General features: G+C 44.1%; 2 protein-coding genes across 3 annotated transcripts; both read left to right on the forward strand.

Annotated features, from left to right (window-relative positions):
- Nucleotides 1-294: 294 nt before the first annotated feature.
- On the forward strand, nt 295-22,932 carry LOC120910077 (zinc finger protein OZF-like). 2 transcript variants are annotated; one of them, XM_040321934.1, is made up of 4 exons: nt 295-441; nt 985-1,129; nt 5,309-5,444; nt 21,629-22,932. In XM_040321934.1, exons 1-4 carry the CDS (start codon nt 418-420, stop codon nt 22,872-22,874), a joined length of 1,551 nt encoding a protein of 516 aa, XP_040177868.1. In that variant the 5' UTR covers nt 295-417; the 3' UTR covers nt 22,875-22,932. The 2 variants fall into 2 exon arrangements, with proteins under 2 accessions (XP_040177868.1, XP_040177867.1); XM_040321933.1 differs by lacking the exon at nt 5,309-5,444 and having other exon boundaries at nt 403-441; nt 21,484-22,932.
- LOC120909791 (zinc finger protein 551-like) lies at nt 5,449-6,822 on the forward strand (the record flags this gene model as incomplete). The annotated part of the gene is made up of 1 exon (XM_040321523.1): nt 5,449-6,822. A coding segment is annotated over one exon (1,224 nt), but the record flags the coding sequence as incomplete, so codon positions are not given.
- Nucleotides 22,933-24,660: the final 1,728 nt, after the last annotated feature.

Genomic DNA, 24,660 nt, shown 5'->3' on the forward strand with positions numbered 1-24,660 from the left:
AGCACTCTGACCCCTCTACACCCTAGATAAAGGGTAAAGGGAAAAACACGCCAAGTAAGAAACTAACATACTTAATTTTCTGTGCTTTTATCTGCAATTGTTTATGATGGTTACAGGATCTGGTAGTTCTTATTTTTTTTTTTTAACCATTGCAGTGTTATCTTATAATATTCACATAGACGGGACTTCCCCTTTAATGACATTATTTTCAAGGCATAGATCTTTTCCAATTATATTGAGTGGAACAAAGACAAGAAGAGTGTGATTACTACAGACACAGCAAGAGTGATACCAGAATTGGGGGAGGAAGTGATGTCAGGCGCAGACAGGAAGTGAGGTAACTTAGGAACAGGAAGTGATGTAGGAGACTAAAGAGGAAGTTCTGGGATAGAGCCGTTGTGAGGAAGTAAAGGGAAGATGTTGGAACTGGCAGCAGAGGAGGTAATAAGAGATTATTTTTTAAACCACACCCTGGAGATCATCTAGTTGCTGACCGGGAAGGTGAGGGGGATTCTGGGAGGGTCAAATGCCATCACTTCTCTCTATTACGTGCTTGTCTCTTGGTCACAGTAAATCTACAGTTAGGGTTGCCGCCTTATCCCTTTAAACCCAAATACATATGAATTACACAGGTTCTGAGGCTTATTTAATGCAGATAAGGCAACAAGTGAGTTTAATTAGCACCTTAACCACTTAAGGACCGCCTCCTGCACATATACGTCGGCAGAATGGCACAAGCACGTACAGGTACGTCCTCTTTATGTGCCCAGCCGTGGGTCGCGGGCGCGCGACCCGGTCCGAAGCTCCGCAAGAGCCTGATACCAGGTCCCATTCAGGTATTTGCACTGCTTACATTTATTTAAAAATAAATAAAACCCACACATGTAATGGTGTAGTAGGAAATGCAGAGCTTTTGTCATTTGTGTCTTTTAAATCTGTCTGGGAATCGGCTTTAAAATATATTTTCTATTATTTTTGGTGTAGGGTGAAGAACAGATTAATATAAAAGCTGAGGTTAAAGAAGAAGAAGAAGTAGGGACGTATGTGGGGGGTGATCAGCCGTCCACGGAGGAGATTGGGATGATTATGAAAAGTGAACAGGAGGACATTTCTCCATCTATTAACACAAGTAAGTATAGGCACTGTGGAACAAATGGTTCAGTCTCATTTTACATCAGAGTATAAGAATTGTAGTTTAGGAAAACTGTTAGATAATTACCAGATCTTCACATCACCCTGTAGGCAGGTGCTAAAAAGTCAAATATGTGTTTGCCTCCTAAAGGTGTGGGAAGGGTTGACACTTGGTGCTGTGATGTGGCACCTTCTGCTTCTGAAGTGATATACGTGGTCTGTCCATGTATGGGAGGTGATCAGTAAGGACGCCGTAAAGATGTGAACTGAACTGTGTGGTGGAGTTTCCCCTTAGCGGGACCCCAGGATGGGTTCTGAGGACTGGTACTGTGTTCTATAAGAGAGAGGGGGTGAAAATGGAATTATGATTCCGTATATTGCACAAATGTTCCTAATAAGCATGTACATAACTGTGAATATACAGTTGTGCTCAAAAGTTTGGATCGCGTGGAAATTTTTTTAAAATTTTGGCATTGACATTTAAAATATGACTGATCATGCCAAAAAAAATGAAAATTTCCTATCAAATACTTACCGTAATTTTCTTTTGGATGGACGGTGTACTGAGCTGTATGTGTGCTGCACTGTATTTCCTGATATGTAAACAAATAATGCATTCTGGATGCAGGCCAACTGATCGGCTGGCCGATTAATCGATTATGAAAATAGTTGACAAGTACAGTGGAACCTTGGTTAAGAGCAACTTGGTTTGAGAGCGTTTTGATTTGCGAGCAACTTTTTAAAAAAAATTCTGACTCAGTTTGCGAGTGTTGACTCGCAAGACGAGCAGAATTCAGGCTAAATAGGCCCGCAGTACCTCATTTGGCCTGAGGTATAGGGGCGCAGGACCCGAACAGAGCTGAAAATAGGCCTGCAGTACCTCATTTGGCCTGAGGTACGGGGGCGCAGGAGCCGAACATTGGCCTGCAGTACCTCATTTGGCCTGAGGTACGGGGCGCAGGACCCGAGCCAAAGTGTCCTCGTTTTCGGCACTCTGGCCGAATTCGATATTGCATCCCATTGAAGTCAATGCGGAACAAATTATTTTAGTTTCCATTGACTTCAATGGGAAAACTCCCTTTGATATGCAAGTTCTTTGGATTACAAGCATTCTCCTGGAACGGATTATGCTTGTAATCCGAGGTTCAACTGTATTTTCAAAATTGATAGTTTTTTGGCCCCAGTACTGTTCATTCACTTATTAAGAAGTGCAAAATTCGGGGATCTCTTGAAGCCAAGGTCAGGTAGACCGAGAAAGATTGCAGCCACAACTGTCAGAAGAATTGTTCGGAATACAAAGAAAAACCCACAAGTAACCTCAGGAAAAATACAGGCTGCTCTGGAAAAAAGAAGGTGTGATTGTTTTCAAGGAGCACATTACGATGATACTTGGTCAAAAATGAGCTACATGGTTGAGTTGCTAGAAAGTAGCCATTATAGCGCCAGTGCCAAAAAAAGCCCAGTTACGATGTGCCCGACAACACCTTGACACGCCTCACAGCTTCTGGCACACTGTAATCTGGAGTGACAAGGCCAAAATAAAGTATTATGGTCACAAAGTGCTTTGTATTCTATAGCAACAAGAATACCATCCCCACTGTGAAGCATGGTGGTGGCTCACTGATGTTTTGAGGGTGTGTGAGCTATAAAGGTACGGGGAATCTTGTGAATTTGATGACAAGAGGAACGCAGCATATAAAAAAAAAGAAAATACTGGCAGACAATTTGCATTCTTCTGCATGAAAGCGGGACATGGGACACACTTGAACTTTTCAGCATGACAATGACCCTAAGCACAAGGCCAAGTTGACACACTAGTGGTTACAGCAGAAAACTAGTGTACACTAGTGGTTACAGCAGAAAAAGGTGAAGGTTCTGGAGTGGCCATCGCAGTCTCCTGACTTTACAGTGTACTGTGATATAAGAAAGGGTGGGGTACTGTTGAATTCAGATGGTGATGGACTCTGATATAAGGGGGGGGTTGGGTTGTTTGGACATCTGCTTATAATTATGAGAATAATACAATTCTATGCCAGTTGAGGAGCGTCGCATACCGCTGGTATCATCCACAAGAAACTTTACTGGAGGCTCGAGCCCTGTACACCCGGGCCAGAATCTCGTCAGGAAAAAAAACGTTGTTTTTCCTGACGAGATTCTTGGCAAGAACCTCTTGCCGCCCGAGTGTACAGACACTCCTTTCAAAAGAACCGCGGTCAGAACCATGTCAGAACCATCAGAGCAGTCTCCAAAAAAGTTTCTTGTGGATTATACCAACCGTGCAACCCTCCTTTTCAGACTTGCATCATCTGCTGCAAGAGTGTGAGTGGTCTGTACCTGCCCATCACAGCTTAGAGTGGTACTAAACCCAGGACTCTGCATTCACTATATCTGGCCTCCCACAGAACATGGAAATGCAATAATTTTTGTAAATCTAAACTGCTAAATACCTTTTCTCATCAGCAGTATATAGCAGTGACTTCTCTCAGTGTCTGGTTAAAGCTTGTAAAGAGGAGTTTTCATACTCCACTGGTTGTCCTTCCAGTATCCACAGTAGAACCCCTGACCCTCTGTCTGTACAGTGCTGATTGGCCCTATCCTGATCACATGCACTCTCCCAAGAAAAAAAAAAAAAACTCTAGCAATACACACCAAACTGAGCATGTGCAGCCTGACTCCAGTAACTCGGTCTTATCTGGACCTGTTTTGGAGTCAGTAGAGGAAGAGTAGGATCTGTGCATACAGGATCAAACAGCCTTTTTACACAATGCAGAGGATTAGCCCCTTAGGTTCCACAGTGAGAATAACTAACATGCTTTACTGAATATACAGACTGATTTTACTGATGTGGGTTTAGCAACACTTTAATGCCGCGTACACACGATCGGATTTTCCGTCGGAAAAACCTTGGATGTTTTTTCCGACGGAATTCCGCTCAAGCTTGGATGCATACACAAAAGTTCTCTGAACTTTCGATCGTCAAGAACGCGGTGACGTACAACACTACGATGAGCCGAGAAAATTAAGTTCAGTGCTTCCGAGCATGCATCGAATTGTTTTCCGAGCATGCGTCTGGTGGAAATTCTGACAGCAAAAGTCCGATGGAGCGTACACACGGTCGGAATTTCCGTCCAAAAAGCTCACATCTGACCTTTCTTGTTGTAATTTCCGATCGTGTGTACGCGGCATTAGTCTAAAGTTATTACTAAGTCCAGTAACAATCAAATGCAGAGGCAGTAATTTAACATGATACAGACTAGATACATTTATATAGTCTTACAGATACAAATGGTCCTTTTGAGGCCAACCATAATGTTGATGTATCCCCTGGTGAAATTTAGCTTGACACCCCTCCTGTACACCATATGAAAGGTCCATCTCCATTCCTCAATATAACGTCATGTTCCCAACAAATGAGGAGGAGATACTGTACACCATATGAAAGGTCCATCTCCATTCCTCAATATAATGTCATGTTCCCAACAAATGAGGAGAAGATACTGTACACCATATGAAAGGTCCATCTCCATTCCTCAATATAATGTCATGTTCCCAACAAATGAGGAGGAGATACTGTACACCATATGAAAGGTCCATCTCCATTCCTCAATATTACGTCATGTTTCCACAAACTGACCTGGCATCCCCATTATTCCCTATAGCTGTCATTAATGCACAATGGAATGTTACCCAGTGTGTCATAGTTGTTTTGGGTGTTTTATATCTTTTAACTGGTTTGTTTTCATATTTTGATGTTACAATTGTACCAAAATCCATACCAGAGCTCTGTGAACCTGTTGAATGTTAGACCAACATGACTCTTCTATTAATGAATTTTACAAAAGTGTTCACACTGGAGTCCATAAAGGATATGAAAATTCTTTATAATTTAAAATCCAAACAAATAGTGGCAATCTGATGTCGTAACAAATCAAAAATGCATTTTAGCTAGTGAAGACTCAGGGCTGGCTGACACCATGCCCACACATGAACCACGCATGGATTCGGTGTGAAGACTTTTTGGAGGGAGAACAGGAGCCCAGCTGTGAGATCGGCATCTCCATTTATTCCACTGACGGGGGGGAGGAGCTAAAACTCCAGTTATTTGTCATCTACTGAGATTTTTTTATATATATATATATATATATATATTTTTTTTTTTTTTACTTCTTTCCAACAGATGGAGGTGATGTCAGGAATTCCTCGGAGAGACCTCTTCTATTATTATTGTGCTATAGTAATTTCATCACACAGGATCCTCCAGGAGGAAATCCAAATACACAAAATATACATCACAGACCTTCCTGTCCGGAGACATCAATGGATCCCTCGGATCACACGGGTAAACGTCCTCATTCATGTGCAGAGTGTGGGAAATCTTTCACTAGTAGAAGTGGCCTTGTTATTCATCAGGGAATTCACACGGGTGAGCGTCCTTATTCATGTTCAGAGTGTGGGAAATCTTTCATTGGGAAAAAGGATCTTGTTGAACATCAGAGAATTCACACGGGTGAGCGTCCCTATTCATGTTCAGAGTGCAAAAAAGCATTCACTTGTAGAAGAAATCTTGTTCAACATCAGAGAATTCACACGGGTGAGCGTCCCTATTCATGTTCAGAGTGTGGAAAATCTTTCATTTGGAAAAGGGATCTTGTTGAACATCAGAGAATTCACACTGGTGAGCGTCCTTATTCATGTTCAGAGTGCGGGAAATCTTTCATTCACAAACAGGATCTTGTTGAACATCAGAGAATTCACACGGGTGAGCGTCCCTATTCATGTTCAGAGTGCGAAAAAGCATTCACTTGTAGAAGAAAGCTTGTTCAACATCAGAGAATTCACACGGGTGAGCGTCCCTATTCATGTTCAGAGTGCGAAAAAGCATTCACTTGTAGAAGAAATCTTGTTCAACATCAGAGAATTCACACGGGTGAGCGTCCTTATTCATGTTCAGAGTGCGGGAAATCTTTCATTCACAAACAGGATCTTGTTGAACATCAGAGAATTCACACGGGTGAGCGTCCCTATTCATGTTCAGAGTGCGAAGAAGCATTCACTTGTAGAAGAAAGCTTGTTCAACATCAGAGAATTCACATGGGTGAGCGTCCTTATTCATGTTCAGAGTGTGGAAAATCTTTCATTAGGAAACCCTCCCTTGTTCAACATCAGAGAATTCACACGGGTGAGCGTCCTTATTCATGTTCAGAGTGCGGGAAATCTTTCACTCAGAAAAAATACCTTGTTACACACCAGAAAATTCACACTGGTGAGCGTCCTTTTTCATGTTCAGAGTGCAGTAAATCTTTCACTGAGAAAATAACCCTTGTTAAACACCAGAGAATTCACACTGGTGAGCGTCCTTATTCATGTTCAGAGTGCGGAAAATCTTTCACTCAAAAAGCACACCTTGTTACACACCAGAAAATTCACACTGGTGAGCTTCTTTATTCATGTTCAGAGTGCAGTAAATCTTTCACTCGGAAAATAACCCTTGTTAAACACCAGAAAATTCACACAGGTGAGCGTCCTTTTTCATGTTCATAGTGCAAAAAATCGTTTTGTAAAAAAAAAAAAAAATAATCTTGTCCAACACCAGAAAGTACAATGTAGTGTATGGCAGAAGGAGAGCTGTCGGAGAATGTAGTGTGGACGGTGGGGGAGAGCTGTCGGAGAATGTAGTGTGGATGGTGGAGGTGAGCTGTCGGAGAATGTAGTGTGGATGGTGGAGGAGAGCTGTCAGAGAATGTAGTGTGGATGGTGGAGGAGAGCTGTCGGAGAATGTAGTGTGGATAGTGGAGGAGAGCTGTCTGAGAATGTAGTGTGGATGGTGGGAGGAGAGCTGTCGGAGAATGTAGTGTGGATGGTAGAGGAGAGCTGTCAGAGAATGTAGTGTGGATGGTGGGAGGAGATCTGTTGGAGATGCTGTTGATGCTGGAGATCTGTTGGAGAATGTAGTGTGGATGGTGGAGGAGAGCTGTCGGAGAATGTAGTGTGGATGGTGGAGGAGAGCTGTCTGAGAATGTAGTGTGGATGGTGGAGGAGAGCTGTCGGAGAATGTAGTGTGGATGGTGGGAGGAGAGCTGTCGGAGAATGTAGTGTGGATGGTGGGAGGAGAGCTGTCGGAGAATGTAGTGTGGATGGTAGAGGAGAGCTGTCAGAGAATGTAGTGTGGATGGTGGGAGGAGATCTGTCAGGGAATGTAGTGTGGATGGTGGAGGAGAGCTGTCGGAGAATGTAGTGTGGATGGTGGAGGAGAGCTGTTGGAGAATGTAGTGTGGATGGTGGAGGAGAGCTGTCGGAGAATGTAGTGTGGATGGTGGGAGGAGAGCTGTCGGAGAATGTAGTGTGGATGGTGGAGGAGAGCTGTCGGAGAATGTAGTGTGGATGGTGGAGGAGAGCTGTCGGAGAATGTAGTGTATATGGCAGAAGGAGAGCTGTCGGAGAATGTAGTGTGGGCGGTGGGGGAGATCTGTCGGAGAATGTAGTGTGGATGGTGGGAGGAGATCTGTCGAAAAATGTAGTATGGATGGTGGAGGAGAGCTGTCGGAGAATGTAGTGTGGATGGTGGAGGAGAGCTGTCGGAGAATGTAGTGTGGATGGTGGAGGAGATCTGTCGAAAAATGTAGTATGGATGGTGGAGGAGAGCTGTCGGAGAATGTAGTGTGGATGGTGGAGGAGAGCTGTCTGAGAATGTAGTGTGGATGGTGGAGGAGAGCTGTCTGAGAATGTAGTGTGGATGGTGGAGGAGAGCTGTCGGAGAATGTAGTGTGGATGGTGGGGGAGATCTGTCGGAGAATGTAGTGTGGATGGTGGGGGAGAGCTGTCTGAGAATGTAGTGTGGATGGTGGAGGAGAGCTGTCGGAGAATGTAGTGTGGATGGTGGGAGGAGAGCTGTCGGAGAATGTAGTGTGGATGGTGGAGGAGAGCTGTCGGAGAATGTAGTGTGGATGGGGGGAGCTTCCAGAGAATGTAGTACAGACATTGAGAAAAGAGATACAACACGGGGTGCATAGTTAGTGATGTGGACAGTGCTGAGGGAACAATGTGTGGTGAGGATGTAGATACTGAGAATAATGGAATGTTCCTACCAGCGTGCCACGTTGAGATCTTTTCTGCATTGCCGTGTAATACTCCAGAAGAGACTGGATCTGGTAAGAGCTGCAAATCCTGTAGTAGTACATTCATTTCTGGTGATAGAATTCTCCAGCACTGTAGGTCGGGCTAATTAATCAGATCTGGTTTCTACGCACTGAACACTGTCAGGAAACATATGGTAGAATCCCAGATGAAAAACTGAATTTTTTTTTTATTATCTTTTGATAAAAATGGAAAACAAATTATCCACCAAATAGAGCGACTATAGAAGAAGAATTTACAGTGATGTCAAATCTGTAGGTTTACAATGAAGGGGCTTGAAGGATATTCATGAAATAAGTACTGTTTTTATATTGATTACAATTTAGAAACGCTGTTAAAAATATAATATCTTCATACGATTAAAAATATAATATCTTCATACAATTAAAAATATAATATCTTCATACAATTAATGTGTGTACTATAAGAATTTGTGCATCACTTACCGTTTGTTTTTCATTCTTTTGCCATAATTATAAATAGGGATGAGCCAAACGTAGACCTGGGTTTGATTCAGCGCAGGTTCAGCAAATGTTACTGAAGTTTGCATCCTGAAGCCGAACCTAATGCCACGCACACACCATCGTTTTTCGTCATGAAAAAAACACAAAGTTTTTCAGCATGTAGAAAAAAACGAAGTTTTTCCCAACTTCATCATTAAAACGACGTTGCCCACACACGGTCGTTTTAAAAAAAAGCTCTAGCAAAGGGCGGTGACGTACAACACATACGACGACACTATAAAGGGGAAGTTCCATGCAGATGACGCCACCCTTGGGGCTGCTTTAGCCGATTCCGTGTCAGTAAAAGACGATTCGCGCTTTTCAGTCTGTTACAGCGTGATGAATGTGCTTACCCCATTACGAACGCTAGTTTTACCAGAACGAGCGCTCCCGTCTCATAACTTGCTTCTGAGAATGCGCTGGGTTTTTCACGTCGTTTTAGCCCACACACGATCATTTTTTACAACCCGAAACACGACAACGTTTAGAACGTCGTGAAAAAAATAGAGCATGTTCGGAAAAAAAATTGTCCGTTTTTCAGAACCCGAAAAATGCTCTGAAGCCCACACACGGTCATTTGAAATGACATTTTTAAAAAACCCGAAAGACGATCGTGTACGCGGCATGATATCTCGGTAATGGCCATTTTCTGGGCTATTAGGCAAGGGATTGTCGAAGAACAGAGAGCTGGGTAGTGGCCTGTGAGATATGAACCAAAGCTAAAAAAATATAAAAAACTATCTTGCAGCTGGAAGAGGGTATTGTTATGCATCTTTAGGGTCAATATTAAAAAAATAAATACAAATTCCTTCACGCTGCTTGCTTAGGGATGCCCAAAAACTGTACATGATTTCTCAGTGACCTCATATTGTGGCATCAAATTGCTTATGTAATTAATTTTATTTGGCCTTCAGGTTTTGGCCGAGCTGAGATGGTTGTAATTGTAATCTCATAGTTATTGTACTTTATTTCTGATAATTTTTTATAATAAATTTTGCCTGAAGGAGACTTCTTCAGTCACAAAGCTTTGCTGACATGACTAGGCGACTATGCTGTGGTTTTTGGACCATGGTCGCCCTATCCACCCAGAGACTTTTGGATGGGTAAACCTTGGTTCTTTGTTTTTCCATTTCGTTGTATGGGACATTAGGTTTGTTACCAGGGTGTGCGATACGGGTCTCTTTGTGTCGTTTTGTATTATCATTTTTCCATCACCTTGTTTATCTACTGTACGATGTAACCATCTAAAGAAATTGTTGTTATATGCTGGATTTTATGCCAATAAAACTTTTTGTAAAATAAATTGCTTATGTAATAATTGACTTTCATTTTCCCATTGGCTCACATTCAGCAGCAGCCCAATATGGTTGATTTCCAATCCAAAAAGGTCTTCATTGGGTAGGTTTTTCAAGGACAGTGATATTTAGTTGAATCAAAACTAGTGAAAAGGAAATATATATACCAAGGTGCATATGCAGTGCCTTGCAAAAGTATTCACCCCCCCCCCCCCTTGGCTTTTTACCTATTTTGTTACATTACAGCCTTTTAGTTCAATGTTTTTTTTAATCTGAATTATATGTGATGGATCAGAACACAATAGTCTAAGTTGGTGAAGTAAAATTAGAAAAATATACATACATAAACTATTTTTCAGAAATAAAAAAACTGATAATTGGCATGTGCGTATGTATTCTCCCCCTTTGTTATGAAGCCCATAAAAAGCTCCAATTACCTTCAGAAGTCACATAATTAGTGAAATGATGTCCACCTGTGTGCAATCTAAGTGTCACATGATCTATCATTATATAGACACGCCTATTTGAAAGGCCCCAGAGGCTGCAACACCTAAGCAAGAGGCACCACTGACCAAACTCTGCCATGAAGACAAAAGAACTCTCCAAACAAGTAAGGCTACTTTCACACTGCCGGGGGCATCGGCGATAAATCGTCACTATTTTTAGCGTCGCTTTACCGTTGTTTTTGCGGCGTTATTTGGTCACTAGCGTGGCGCTTTAAACCATACCTCCCAACCGCCCCGGATTTTGCGGGAATGTCCCGCGAGCACTACTACTTTCCTTCATTTTCGCGGCCCCCCCATGATTGCCGCGGTAAATCCCGTGGCTCCGCGATTCACGAACCCCCCCCGATCAACAACTCTGATCCACAAAACCCCCTCCCCGCTCAACAACTTTGATCCGCGACCCCAACCCCCCCCCCCCCCCCCCGCTCAACAACTTCGTTTGGGGGGTATGCACATTTGTCCCTCATTCTGAAGTTGAAAAGTTGGGAGGTATGCTTTTAACCCCCGCTTGCGGCTGAAAAAGTGTTAAAACTGCCGGCGGCAGTTCGGCGGCACTGCCCATTGATTTCAACAAATTTATGAATGGGAGCAAAATAACTCTCCCATTCCCCCACTAACTTTAGCGTAGTGCCCATACTGAAAGTAAGGGGGCGCTACAGGAGGTTCTCGGATCTGAGACTGTACTTGCGGATATCGTGGCCTGCAGGTCACCGGGCAATTGTTGTCCTCCTCACCACTGAACGAATGCAGACCCTGATAAGGATCCTGGAGACAATTAGGTTTGTTCAATATAAATATTGGCTAATCTGCAGACCCAGCTGGATGTCAGTGGTTTCACTGCTTCCACCTCTGGGAAGCCACCAAGGTTACTGTCAGATCAATATCCCGATAGCCTTATTTGTTGCCGATCCCTTGAACGGCTTGTTGGTTTGGAGACCATCCCTTGACATCCAATGGCTTTGTACCTTATGCCGTCTGGCATGAAGTTCTAGAAAAGCTGAACCTAAAGGGCTGGCAGACCTGACTGGGAGATACCTCTGACAGATGTTGACTAGTCTTGCATTCTCGACAGTGGAGATAGGACTTCCCCATTTTGCTGAGTCTTTGCAGCATAGCTGAGGCTCGCTTGTTGCATTTTCGGAAGGACTTCAGTCTGCGACCACTGCAATTCTGACTTTGGACACCTTGTCCTCCATTGGCACAAATACCCGACAAGTAATAGATTGTGATATTTGGTATGCCTAGCAGGGCTGTCTTAATGAGAAGGCACACCTGGGCACTGCCCAGGGGCCCCAGCTGCATGGGGGGCCCCTGCCCTTTCCCCAAAGCAGCTGGCCCTTAAACCCGTGCTGCCCCCAGAAATTGGGGCTGCCCCTCTACACCCCAGATATCCCCCCAGCACTCTGACCCCTCTACACCCCAGATATCCCCCCAGCACTCTGACCCCTCTACACCCCAGATATCCCCCCAGCACTCTGACCCCTCTATACCCCAGATATCCCCCCAGCACTCTGACCCCTCTACACCCCAGATATCCCCCCAGCACTCTGACCCCTCTTCACCCCAGATATCCCCCCAGCACTCTGACCCCTCTACACCCCAGATATCCCCCCCAGCGCTCGGACCCCTCTACACCCCAGATATCCCCCCAGCACTCTGACCCCCTCTACACCCCAGATATCCCCCCAGCACTCTGACCCCTCTACACCCCAGATATCCCCCCAGCGCTCTGACCCCTCTACACCCCAGATATCCCCCCAGCACTCTGACCCCCTCTACACCCCAGACGGCCCCCCCAGCGCTCTGACCCCTCTACACCCCAGATATCCCCCCCAGCGCTCTGACCCCTCTACACCCCAGATATCCCCCCAGCACTCTGACCCCTCTACACCCCAGATATTCCCCCAGCACTCTGACCCCTCTACACCCCAGATATCCCCCCAGCACTCTGACCCCTCTACACACCAGATATCCCCCCCAGCACTCTGACCCCTCTACACCCCAGATATCCCCCCAGCACTCTGACCCCTCTACACCCAGATATCCCCCCAGCGCTCTGACCCCTCTACACCCCAGATATCCCCCCCAGCGCTCTGACCCCTCTACACCCCAGATATCCCCCCAGCGCTCTGACCCCTCTACACCCCAGATATCCCCCCCAGCGCTCTGACCCCTCTACACCCCAGATATCCCCCCCAGCGCTCTGACCCCTCTACACCCCAGATATCCCCCCAGCACTCTGACCCCTCTACACCCTAGATATCCCCCAGCACTCTGACCCCTCTACACCCTAGATATCCCCCCAGCACTCTGACCCCTCTACACCCCAGATATCCCCCCAGCACTCTGACCCCTCTACACCCTAGATAAAGGGTAAAGGGAAAAACACGCCAAGTAAGAAACTAACATACTTAATTTTCTGTGCTTTTATCTGCAATTGTTTATGATGGTTACAGGATCTGGTAGTTCTTATTTTTTTTTTTTAACCATTGCAGTGTTATCTTATAATATTCACATAGACGGGACTTCCCCTTTAATGACATTATTTTCAAGGCAGAGATCTTTTCCAATTATATTGAGTGGAACAAAGACAAGAAGAGTGTGATTACTACAGACACAGCAAGAGTGATACCAGAATTGGGGGAGGAAGTGATGTCAGGCGCAGACAGGAAGTGAGGTAACTTAGGAACAGGAAGTGATGTAGGAGACTAAAGAGGAAGTTCTGGGATAGAGCCGTTGTGAGGAAGTAAAGGGAAGATGTTGGAACTGGCAGCAGAGGAGGTAATAAGAGATTATTTTTTAAACCACACCCTGGAGATCATCTAGTTGCTGACCGGGAAGGTGAGGGGGATTCTGGGAGGGTCAAATGCCATCACTTCTCTCTATTAAGTGCTTGTCTCTTGGTCACAGTAAATCTACAGTTAGGGTTGCCGCCTTATCCCTTTAAACCCAAATACATATGAATTACACAGGTTCTGAGGCTTATTTAATGCAGATAAGGCAACAAGTGACTTTAATTAGCACCTTAACCACTTAAGGACCGCCTCCTGCACATATACGTCGGCAGAATGGCACAAGCACGTACAGGTACGTCCTCTTTATGTGCCCAGCCGTGGGTCGCAGGCGCGCGACCCGGTCCGAAGCTCCGCGGCCGTGGACCCGATTGCCGCTGGAGTCCCGCGATCGGTCCCCGGAGCTGAATAACGGGGAGAGCTGTGTGTAAACACAGCTTCCCCGTTCTTCACTGTGGCGCCGTCATCGATCGTGTGATCCCCAATATAGGAAAACACAATCAATGATGTCACACCTACAGCCACACCCCCCTACAGTTAGAAACACAGATGAGGTCACACTTAACCCCTTCAGCGCCCCCTTGTGGTTAACTCCCAAACTGCAATTGTCATTTTCACAGTAAACAATGCATTTTTAATGCATTTTTTGCTGTGAAAATGACAATGGTCCCAAAAATGTGTCAAAATTGTCCGAAGTGTCCACCATAATGTCGTAGTCACAAAAAAAAAATCGCTGATCGCCGCCATTAGTAGTAAAAAATTAATAATTTATAAAAATGCAATAAAACTATCCCCTATTTTGTAAACGCTATACATTTTGCACAAGCCAATCGATATACGCTTATTGTGATTTTTTTTTTTTACCAAAAATATGTAGAAGAATACGTATCGGCCTAAACTGAGGAAATTTTTTTTTAAATATGTTTTTGGGGATATTTATTACAGCAAAAAGTAAAAAATATTGCAATTTTTCAAAATTGTCGCTCTATTTTTGTTTATAGCTCAAAAATTAAAAAACGCAGAGGTGATCAAATACCACCAACAGAAAGTTATATTTGTGGGGAAAAAAAGGACGCCAGTTTTGTTTGGGAGCCACGTCGCACGACCGCGCAATTGTCAGTTAAAGCGACGCAGTGCCGAATCACAAAAACTGTCTGGGTCCTTTACCTGCCTAAAAGTCCGGGTCTTAAGTGGTTAATCAGCCACAGAACCGGTCTAATTAATATGTGTTGGGGGTTTAAAGGGATGAGGTGGCAACCCTATCTACAGTACATTAAATCTGCCGGCATGCTTCCTGGTTTAAGGAACGTAACACCCCCCCCTCCCCTCCCCCGCTGAACTGTACTGTGATTCACTACTGCACAAATTTGGCAGCAAATTCTGTCCAATGATTTTGGCCGTGAAAAAGGCTGATCGGCTGTAGCCAATCACACATGGAGTTCTATGTTTACAAACACACAGAACTCTGTGTACAGAGAACAGCAATCTGGTTGTTTCTTCTCCCTGAAAAGCAGGGAGTAGAAACAGACAGATTAGTAAAAGCAGTACACATTACATTTGTTAGGCACACAGTTTGCCCCTAGATGTTAACCCCTTCCCAGCCAGTGTTATTAGTACAGTGACAGTGTATAGTATTATCACTGATCACCGTATTATGCCCTGTACACACAATCGGATTTTCGGGGAGTCAATGTGCGTGCCCGATTACAGAGCAGAATCGTGGATCTGTGTGTGTAAACGCACAAAAACCACGTCCTGTCAGGTGAGTGGAGACCGATGGTGTGTTCCCATTACAGAGGAACACCGATCGGTCTCCTCCCCTTGTGAGTCCCCTCCCCTACAGTTAGAATCGCTCCCTAGGTAACACAATTAACCCCTTGATCGCCCCCTAGTGTTAACCCCTTCCCTGCCAGTAACATTTACACAGTAATCAGTGCATTTTTATAGCACTGATCGCTGTATAAATGCGAAGGGTCCCAAAAATGTGTCAAAAGTGTGCGATATGTCCGCCACAATGTCACAGTCACAATAAAAATCACTGATAGCCGCCATTACTAGTATAACAAAAAAAAAAAATGCCATAAATCTATCCACTATTTTTTAGACACTATGGGCCAGATTCACAAAAGAGATACGACGGCGTATCTCCTGATACGCCGTCGTATCTCTGTGATCCGCCCGTCCTAACTACGCGGCTGATTCATAGAATTAGGTTACGCATAGATAGCCCTAAGATCCGACAGGTGTAATTGACTCACACTGTCGGATCTTAGGATGCAATTCTATGCCGGCCGCTAGGTGGCGAGGCCATTGCGGTCGGCGTAGAATATGCAAATGACTAGTTACGGCGATCCACGAACGTCCGCGTTACCCGTCGCTCTAACTTTACGTCGTTTTCCGTCGAGATACGCGTCGTAAAATTAGGGCTGAGCCCTAGGTGTTCTAAGCAATGTTAAGTATGGCCGTCGTTCCCGCGTCGAAATTTAAAAAATCACATCGTTTGCGTAAGTCGTCCGTGAATGGCGCTGGACGCCATTTACGTTAACGTCTAAACAAATGACGTCTGTGCGACGTCATTTAGCTCAATGCACGTCGGGTAATTTTCCCGACGGAGCATGCGCAGTACGTTCGGCACGGGAACGCGCCTAATTTAAATGGTGCCCGCCCCATTTGAATTAGGCAAATTTACGTTACACCGCCGCAAGTTTACAGGTAAGAGCTTTGTGAATCAGGCACTTACGCTGTAAACCTGCGGCAGTGTAACGTAAATGGGATATGTTACGCTGCCGTGGAGCAACGTAAATGTATCTGAATCTGGCCCTATAACTTTTGCGCAAACCAATCAATATACACTTGTTGCGATTTTTTTTTTTTACGAAAAATATGTAGAAAAATACATATTGGCCTAAACTGAGGAAAAAAAGAGTTTTCGTATTTTTTAAAAAAAATTGGGATATCTATTATAGCAAAAAGTAAAAAATATTGTGTTTTTTTTTTTCAAACTTGTCACTCTTCTTTTGTTTATAGTGCAAAAAATAAGAACCGCAGAGGTGATCAAATCCCACCAAAAGAAAGCTCTATTTGGCTTCAGTGTTGCATGACCGCGCAATTGTCATTCAAAGTGCGACAGCGCTGAAAACTAAAAATTGGCCTGGGCAGGAAGGGGGTGAAAATGCCCGGTATTGAAGTGGTTAATCATTAAAGTTCATTCACCTCATTCCTTGAAACCCAAGAGAAACAATTGCAAGAAGATTGTAGAAGTCACCAACAAGATCATTGATCTGCTGACAGGAGAGGTGAGCGGTGCCGGGAATTCTGGGACATTATCCAGTAACAGACAAGGGATGTGTCTGGATGGTGACTGTATCATTGTGTGTGTCAGGTTCCTATAAGGTGTCAGGATGTCACTGTCTATTTCTCCATGGAGGAGTGGGAGTATTTAGAAGGACACAAGGATCTCTACAAGGACGTCATGATGGAGAATCAGCCGCCCCTCACATCGCCGGGTAAGAGGAGACTTTATTGTAAAGGAGAGAGCAGTACGGAGGCTCCACCTAGATCCCCCATCATCTGATAAACACATAGAAACAATGTATTCAGTCAGTGTGTGTGTTTCCTACAGATGGACCCAGTAATGGGAACCCACCAGAGAGATTTCCCCGTCCTCTGTATTCCCAGCTAACAGTGGGGCCCAAACTGTACGGTGGTGCACATTATTGTAAAGGAGAGAGCAGTACGGAGGCTCCACCTAGATCCCCCATCATCTGATAAACACATAGAAACAATGTATTCAGTCAGTGTGTGCGTTTCCTACAGATGGATCCAGTAATGGGAACCCACCAGAGAGATGTCCCCGTCCTCTGTATTCCCTGGATTCCTCACAGAAAGATCACACCATCCCTCACCATCATCAGGTAGGTGGGACTGAGCAAATAGAACTCAAATAGAATTCTACTCGTTCATCTGTTATCTCTTGTTCCCTTTCACAAATCCATTCTATTGTATCTGCGATTTAGGGTGAAGAACTGAAACGCATCAAAGTTGAGGTTAAAGTGGAAAAAGAAGAAATGTTTGGAGATCAGCAGTCTATGGAGGAGGGAGGTCCTCTGTATTCCACACAGGAAGATCCCACCATCCCCCACCATCAGGTAGATGGGACTGAGCAATTAGAACTCAAAGTTTTCTAAGCTATAAGATGATATTCTTCTACATAGTCTCTTGTTTTAATGCTTACTTCTCCATCTGAAGTTCAACTTTTGCACCCCTCACCCCCCATCTCCATTAAAAGGAAAAAGAGCCGCTGCTCTAGGTGTATGATGAGAACCTGAAGTGGAATGTCTCGTAGAGTGCCAGCCCCGGCCCGCCTCCGTGTGAAACTTGTAAGAAAATAAATGGCTGCACATTCAGGTATTCTGATTGCCTTTCATTGTTCAAAGTGATAACACCAAAGACACCAACACAAGCTCATGTAGACGCGTTTCACATACATCTTGTGCTTAATCATCATGATTAAGCACAAGCTGTATGTGTGAAACGCGTCTACATGACCTTGTGTTGGTGTCTTTGGTGTTATCACTTTGAACACTAAAAGGCAATCGGAATTCCTGAATGTGCAGCCATTTATTTTCTTACATCTCCATTAACCACTTGAGCCCCGGACCATATTGCTGCTCAATGACCGGGCCCCTTTTTGCGATTCGGCACTGCGTCTCTTTAACTGACAATTGCATGGTCGTGCGACGTGGCTCCCAAACAAAATTGGCGTCCTTTTTTCCCCACAAATAGAGCTTTCTTTTGGTGGTATTTGATCACCTCTGCGTTTTTTATTTTTTGCGCTATAAACAAAAATAGAGCGACAATTTTGAAATAAAATGAATATTTTTTACTTTTTGCTATAATAAATATCCCCAAAAATATCTAAAAAAAAATATTTTTTTCCTCCGTTTAAGCTGATACGTATTCTTCTACCTATTTTTCGTAAGAAAGATATCGAATAAGCGTTTATTGATTGGTTTGCGCAAAAGTTATAGCGTCTACAAAATAGGGGATAGTTTTATGGCATTTTTATTAATATTTTTTTTTTTTCTAGTAATAGCGGCGATCAGCGTTTTTTATCGGTACTGTGACATTATGGCGGACACTTGACACATTTTTGGGACCATTGGCATTTTTATAGCGATCAGTGCTATAAAAATGCATTGATTACTATAAAAATGCCACTGGCAGGAAAGAGGTTAACACTAGGGGGCGAGGAAGGGGTTAAGTATGTTCCCTGGGTGTGTTCTAACTGTAGGGGGGGGGTGGTATCACTAGGGGAAATGACTGTTTGCTGTTCATACATTGTATGAACAGACGATCTGGCATTTCTCCCCCTGACAGAACCATAACGAGCGATTGCCGGTGCCCAGCGGACTATAGCGCCCCCCAGGCACACGCGTCGGGACCGGGGGCGAGCGGCGCGCACGCGCCACTATTGGCTGATTCGCGAGATGACGTCATATTACGTGTTCTCACGCAGCCGAGCCGACCTGCCGCCGTAAAACTGCGGCGGCTGGTCGGCAAACGGTTAAAAGCTCTTTTTAGCACCCTACATTTTCATGTCTCTCCCCCCAAATCTCCAAATGTATTCCTTTTTCTTTTTTATCAATATACATTCCTTTCCTCTGTGGGTCTAAAACTTCAATCACGTCATCATGTGCCATCTTCCTCTACTGAGGGGTGCATACTGAATGACCCGCTGCTGTTCTTTGCTCCTGTAAGTCCAGGCTGATGTGTTGACTTGCCACTAGGGGGCGGGTCCCGGGCTTTCTAGGCTCCCATGAAATGGGCAGTAGACCTGATTTATCTCTGCCTTAGGTTGGTCTGCAAAAAGTGGCAAATCTGAGACTGAGCAAAAGACCGAGCAGACATTGACAGGAGAACCTAACAATCGTTGGATAGCTGTCAATGAAGTACAATTGGTAGAAGTCACAAAATAAATGTCAAGATGTTTCAATGTCCAAAAGTTGACCATGGTGCTTGTTAGTAGTACCTGACTCAAACTCCAGATCTCTCAGGATAGGCATCAAAGAAGAGGGGTGCAAGGGAAATGTCTGGTAAAGAGATTGTGGAAGATATCGCCTTAAGCGTAGCTCCTATGGTCGGTGGCGTACTGAGAGACGGCGGTTATGAAGGGAGACAATAGAGAGCTGCTGTCATTTGCGTCTGTAATATCTGCCTTGAGTAGACTTTAATACTAATATTTTTTTTCTATTATTTTGGGGTTCAGAGTGAAGAACTGATTAATATAAAATCTGAGGTTAAAGAAGAAGAAGTAGAGACGTATGTGGGGGGTGATCTGCAGTTGACGGAGGAGGTTGGGATGATTATGAATAGTGAACAGGATGGAATTTCGCAACTTATTAACACAAGTAAGTAGCAGACACTATGAAATCTCTCTCTCTTTCGTTTTCTCTTTTTTTCTCTCTTTTTCTCTCTTTCTTTCTTTTTCTCTTTCTCTTTCTTTCTTTTTCTCTTTCTTTCTTTTTCTCTCTCTTTCTTTCTTTCTTTTTCTCTTTTTCTTTCTTTCTTTTTCTCTCTCTCTCTTTCTTTCTTTTTCTCTTTCTCTTTCTCTTTCTCTTTCTCTTTCTCTTTCTCTCTTTCTCTCTTTCTCTCTTTCTCTCTTTCTCTCTTTCTCTCTTTCTCTCTTTCTCTCTTTCTCTCTTTCTCTCTTTCTCTCTTTCTCTCTTTCTCTCTTTCTCTCTTTCTCTCTTTCTCTCTTTCTCTCTTTCTCTCTTTCTCTCTACACAGCCCTCAAATTTTCCACTCACCTACTCGAATTTTGCAAGTGGAAAATGAGAGCTCACGAGGAGCTGGGCTGCCTGGGAGCAGGCACCGCCAGCGGGCGGGGTTGATCGAGAGATGTTCTCCCAGTGTGATCGCCCCTGTGGAAGAGGGCATATAAGAAGAGGAGTATAAGCCAAGAGGGGTATTTTCAGCTTTAAAAAAAGGGCTGAAAAACTCTGCTTATACTTGAGTTAGGGTTATACCGATACCAGTATCGGTATCGGGACCGATACCGAGTATTTGCGGGAGTACTCGTACTCCCGCAAATACCCCCGATACTGAAATAGAATACTTGCCCCCCCCGCCGCCGCAAACCGCAAAGCCGCTGCCGCCGTTAATCAGCGTGCGGGGAACATTACAGCTTTCGTTTGAATAGCTGTATCCCCGCCGCGTATAGATACTCCCCCTTGCACGGGATTGGACGGATGATCTGTCCAATCCCGAGCAAGGGGGAGTGTCTATACACGGTGCGGCGGGGATACAGCTATTCAAACGAAAACTGTAATGTTCCCTGCAGGCTGATTAACGCGGCACGTGCGGCATCATCAAGGTATGTAGGACATGGCTGCATTATGTGGGGGACATGGCTGGAATATGTGGGGGACATGGCTGGAATATGTGGGGGACATGGCTGCATTATGTGGGGGACATGGCTGCATTATGTGGGGGACATGGCTGCATTATGTGGGGGGACATGGCTGCATTATGTGGGGGGACATGGCTGCATTTGGGGACACATTTAAAAAAAAGTATCGGTATTCGGTATCGGCGAGTACATGGAAAAAAGTATCGGTATTTGTACTCAGTCCTAAAAAAATGGTATCGGGACAACCCTAACTTGAGTATATACGGTATATAAAATGTACTTTTTATCTATCAAAAAGTGTTTCCCAGTGCTAAACCTTTCATCTGATTTCTAAATTGCTGCATTTGTAAATTTCAAAAGCCAATATAAAGGAATACTGTAGTAGTGGTAAAAAAGCACTTGTGGGTTTAACCAATCGTGTTGTTTTTTTTCCGTACAATTCTCCTTTTAAGGGGGCGTGGCAAGGAGTGTGTCCTATGCCTGCATACTTTTGCTGATAGGTGTCCCTCATTCCCATCTCAAAAAGTTGTAAGGTATGGCATTAGCGTGCTTCACTTTGTCAGACAGCTTCTATTTATGTGATTTCTTGATTCAACGGGTCTGGCAGTAGTCAGGCCTGGGTGTGGCAAATTAAATTTAACTCAGCTTTCCAACCAGCTTGTGTGTGTATAAGTATATATTATTTTATTTTTATATATTTCTTCCCAACAGATGGATGTGATGTGAGGAATTCCTCGGAGAGACATCTTCTATTATCTGCTGATTGTAAGTCAGAAGATAATGTCATCACACAGGATCCTCCAGGAGGAAATCCAAATACACAAAATATACATCACAGACCTTCCTGTCCGGAGACATCAATGGATCCCTCTGATCAGGGGGAATCTTCTCATCAATCACATACTATGATTGTAAATATCCATGTAAGATCTCACACTGCAGATAGATCAACAGATCCTTCTAATCCAGAGGAATCTTCCTCACCCCAGGAAGGAGATCACCGAGGTGACCATCTATTCTCATGTTCAGAGTGCGGGAAATCTTTCACTCGGAAAGGAAAACTCATTCAGCACCAGCGAGTTCACACGAGTGACCGTCCTTTCTCTTGTTCAGAGTGCGGGAAATGTTTTAAACATAAACAAAACTTTGTTTCACACCAGAAAATTCACACAGGAGACCTTCCCTATTCATGTTCAGAGTGCGGGAAATCTTTCAGTCATGAACGAGACTTTGTTAAGCATCAAAGAATTCACACAGGGGAGCGTCCCTTTTCATGCACAGAGTGCGGGAAATCTTTCATTTCTAAAGGAGATCTTGTTAGACACCAGGTAATTCACACCGGTGAGCATCCATATTCGTGTTCAGAGTGCGGGAAATCTTTCCAGAAGAAATCTTATCTTGCTAGACACCAGAAAATTCACACAGGTGAGCGTCCCTATTCATGTTCAGAGTGTGGGAAATCTTTCATTTATAAAAAAGACCTTGATATACACCAGAGAATTCACACAGGTTTGCGTCCTTATTCATGTTCAGAGTGTGGGAAATCATTCACTCAGAAAGGAGGGCTTGTTGAACACCAGAGAATTCACACAGGTGAGCATCCTTATTCATGTTCAGAGTGCGGGAAATCTTTCACTCTTAAAAGAGAGTTTGTTAAACATCAGGGAATTCACACAGGTGAGTGGCCTTATGTATGTCCAGAGTGCGAAAAATCTTTCACTACAAAAGGAGGCCTTGTTGCCCACCTGAGAATTCATACGGGCGAGCGTCCTTATTCTTGTTCTGAGTGCGGGAAATCTTTTACGAAAAGAGGAGGCCTTGTTACACACCAGTTAACTCACACGGGTGATCGTCCTTATTTGTGTTCAGAGTGCGGGAAATCTTTCATTCATAAGGGAGACCTTGTTAAACATCAGAGGGTTCACAGGGGTGAGCGTCCTTATTCATGTTCAGAGTGTGGAAAATCTTTCACTTATAAAGGAGACCTTGTTAAACATCGGAGAGTTCACACGGGCGAGCGTCCTTATTCATGTTCAGAGTGCGGGAAAACTTCCATTTATAAAGGAGACCTTGTCAAACATCGGAGAGTTCACACGAGTTAGTGTCCTTAGTCATAAACTGGGTGCGGGAAATGTTTAAAGCGGAAAGAAATGCTTGTTACACATCAAGGAAGACACTCCCAAGTATGCATCGTGAGTTTTCCTGTACCCACCTGTAAATGGACATATGACTGCTGCCAGCATTGCTGCAGAGGATGAAGGGGTGGGGGGGTCAGCCTGTCAGTGCTCAGACCATGCGCCGCACACTGCATGAAATTGGTCTTCATGACCCAGAAGGAAGCCTCTTCTAAATATGATGCACAAGAAAGCCCGCAAACAGTTTGCTGAAGACATGGATTGATGGAACCATATACTGTGGTCTGATGAAACCAAGATAAACTTATTTGGTTCAGATGGTGTCAGGTGTGTGTGGGGGCAACCAGGTGAGGAGGACAAAGACAAGTGTGTCTTCCCTACAGTCAAGCATGGTGGTGGGAGTCTCATGTCTGGGGCTGCATGAGTGCTGCCGGCACTGGGGAGCTACAGTTTATTGAGGGAACCATGAATGCCAACATGTACAGTGACATACTGAAGCAGAGCATGATCCCCTCCCTTCAGAGCCTGGGCCGCAGGATAGTATTCCAACATGATAACGACCCCAAACTCCTCCAAGACGACCACTGCCTTACAAAAGAAGCTGAGGTTAAAGGTGATTAACTGGCCAAGCATGTCTCCAGACCTAAACCCTATTGAGCATCTGTGGGACATCATCAGGCGGAAGCTGGAGTAGCCCAAGGTCTCTAACATCCACCAGCTCTGTGATGTCATCATGGAGGAGGGGAAGAGTGGTAACCTGTGAAGCTCTGGTGAACTCCATGTCCAGGAGGGTTAAGACAGTGCTGGAAAATAATGGTGGCCATACAAAATATTGACACTTTGGGCCCATTTTTGACATTTTCACTTAGGGGTGTACTCACTTTTGTTGCCAGCGGTTTAGACATGAATGGCCGTGTGTTGCGTTATTTTGTGGGGACAGCAAATTTACACTGTTATACAAGCTGTACACTCACTACACAACATTGTAGCAAAGTGTCATTTCCTCAGTGTTGTCACATGAAAAGATATAATAAAATATTTACAAAAATGTGAGAGGTGTACTTACTTTTGTGATCTACTGTATGGCTGTCGAGGAGAGGTTAACCATGTCAGCTCCAGAAGGGTTTACCCACTTCCTGACCAGGCTGTCATGCCCAAATAAAATTGATGTCCTTTTTTCCCCACAAATAGAGCTTTCTTTTGGTGGTATATGCTCATCTCCTGCGGTTTTTATTTTTTGCGCTATAAACAAAAAAAGAGCGAAAATTAAAAAAAAAAAAAACACAATATTTTTTTGCTATAATAAATATCCCAATTTTTTTTTTCTCAGTTTAGGCCGATATGTATTCTTCTACATATTTTTGGTTAAAAAAAAAAATCACAATAAGCGCATAGTGATTGGTTTGCGCAAAAGTTATAGCGCCTACAAAATAGGAGATAGATTTATGATTTTTTTTTTTTTTACTAGTTATTATTATTTAGGTACTTATACAGCGCCGTCAATTTACGCAGCGCTTTACATATACAATGTACATTCACATCAGTCCCTACCCTCAACGAGCTTACAATCTAAGGTCCCTAACTCACATTAACCTACCAGCATGTCTTTTTGGAGTTGGAGGAAACTGAAGTACCCGGAAGAAAACCCACGCAGGCACAGGGAGAACATGCAAACTCCAGGCAGGTGGTGTCGTGGTCAGGATAGTAATGGTGGTTATCTGCAATTTTTTCAGGACTGCGATATTGCGGCAGA

The sequence above is a fragment of the Rana temporaria genome, chromosome 8, assembly GCF_905171775.1.
Source record: "Rana temporaria chromosome 8, aRanTem1.1, whole genome shotgun sequence".
NCBI lineage: Eukaryota > Metazoa > Chordata > Amphibia > Anura > Ranidae > Rana > Rana temporaria.

What these genes read in the sequence shown, in the direction of transcription:
- LOC120910077 (XM_040321933.1), top strand. Translation starts at nt 418, where the DNA reads ATGTTGGAACTGGCAGCAGAGGAG. An exon ending in TGGAACTGGCAGCAGAGGAG is followed by an intron (nt 442 to 984) that starts GTAATAAGAGAT and finishes TTTTTGGTGTAG; the next exon opens with GGTGAAGAACAGATTAATAT. An exon ending in TTCTCCATCTATTAACACAA is followed by an intron (nt 1,130 to 21,483) that starts GTAAGTATAGGC and finishes TCTTCCCAACAG; the next exon opens with ATGGATGTGATGTGAGGAAT.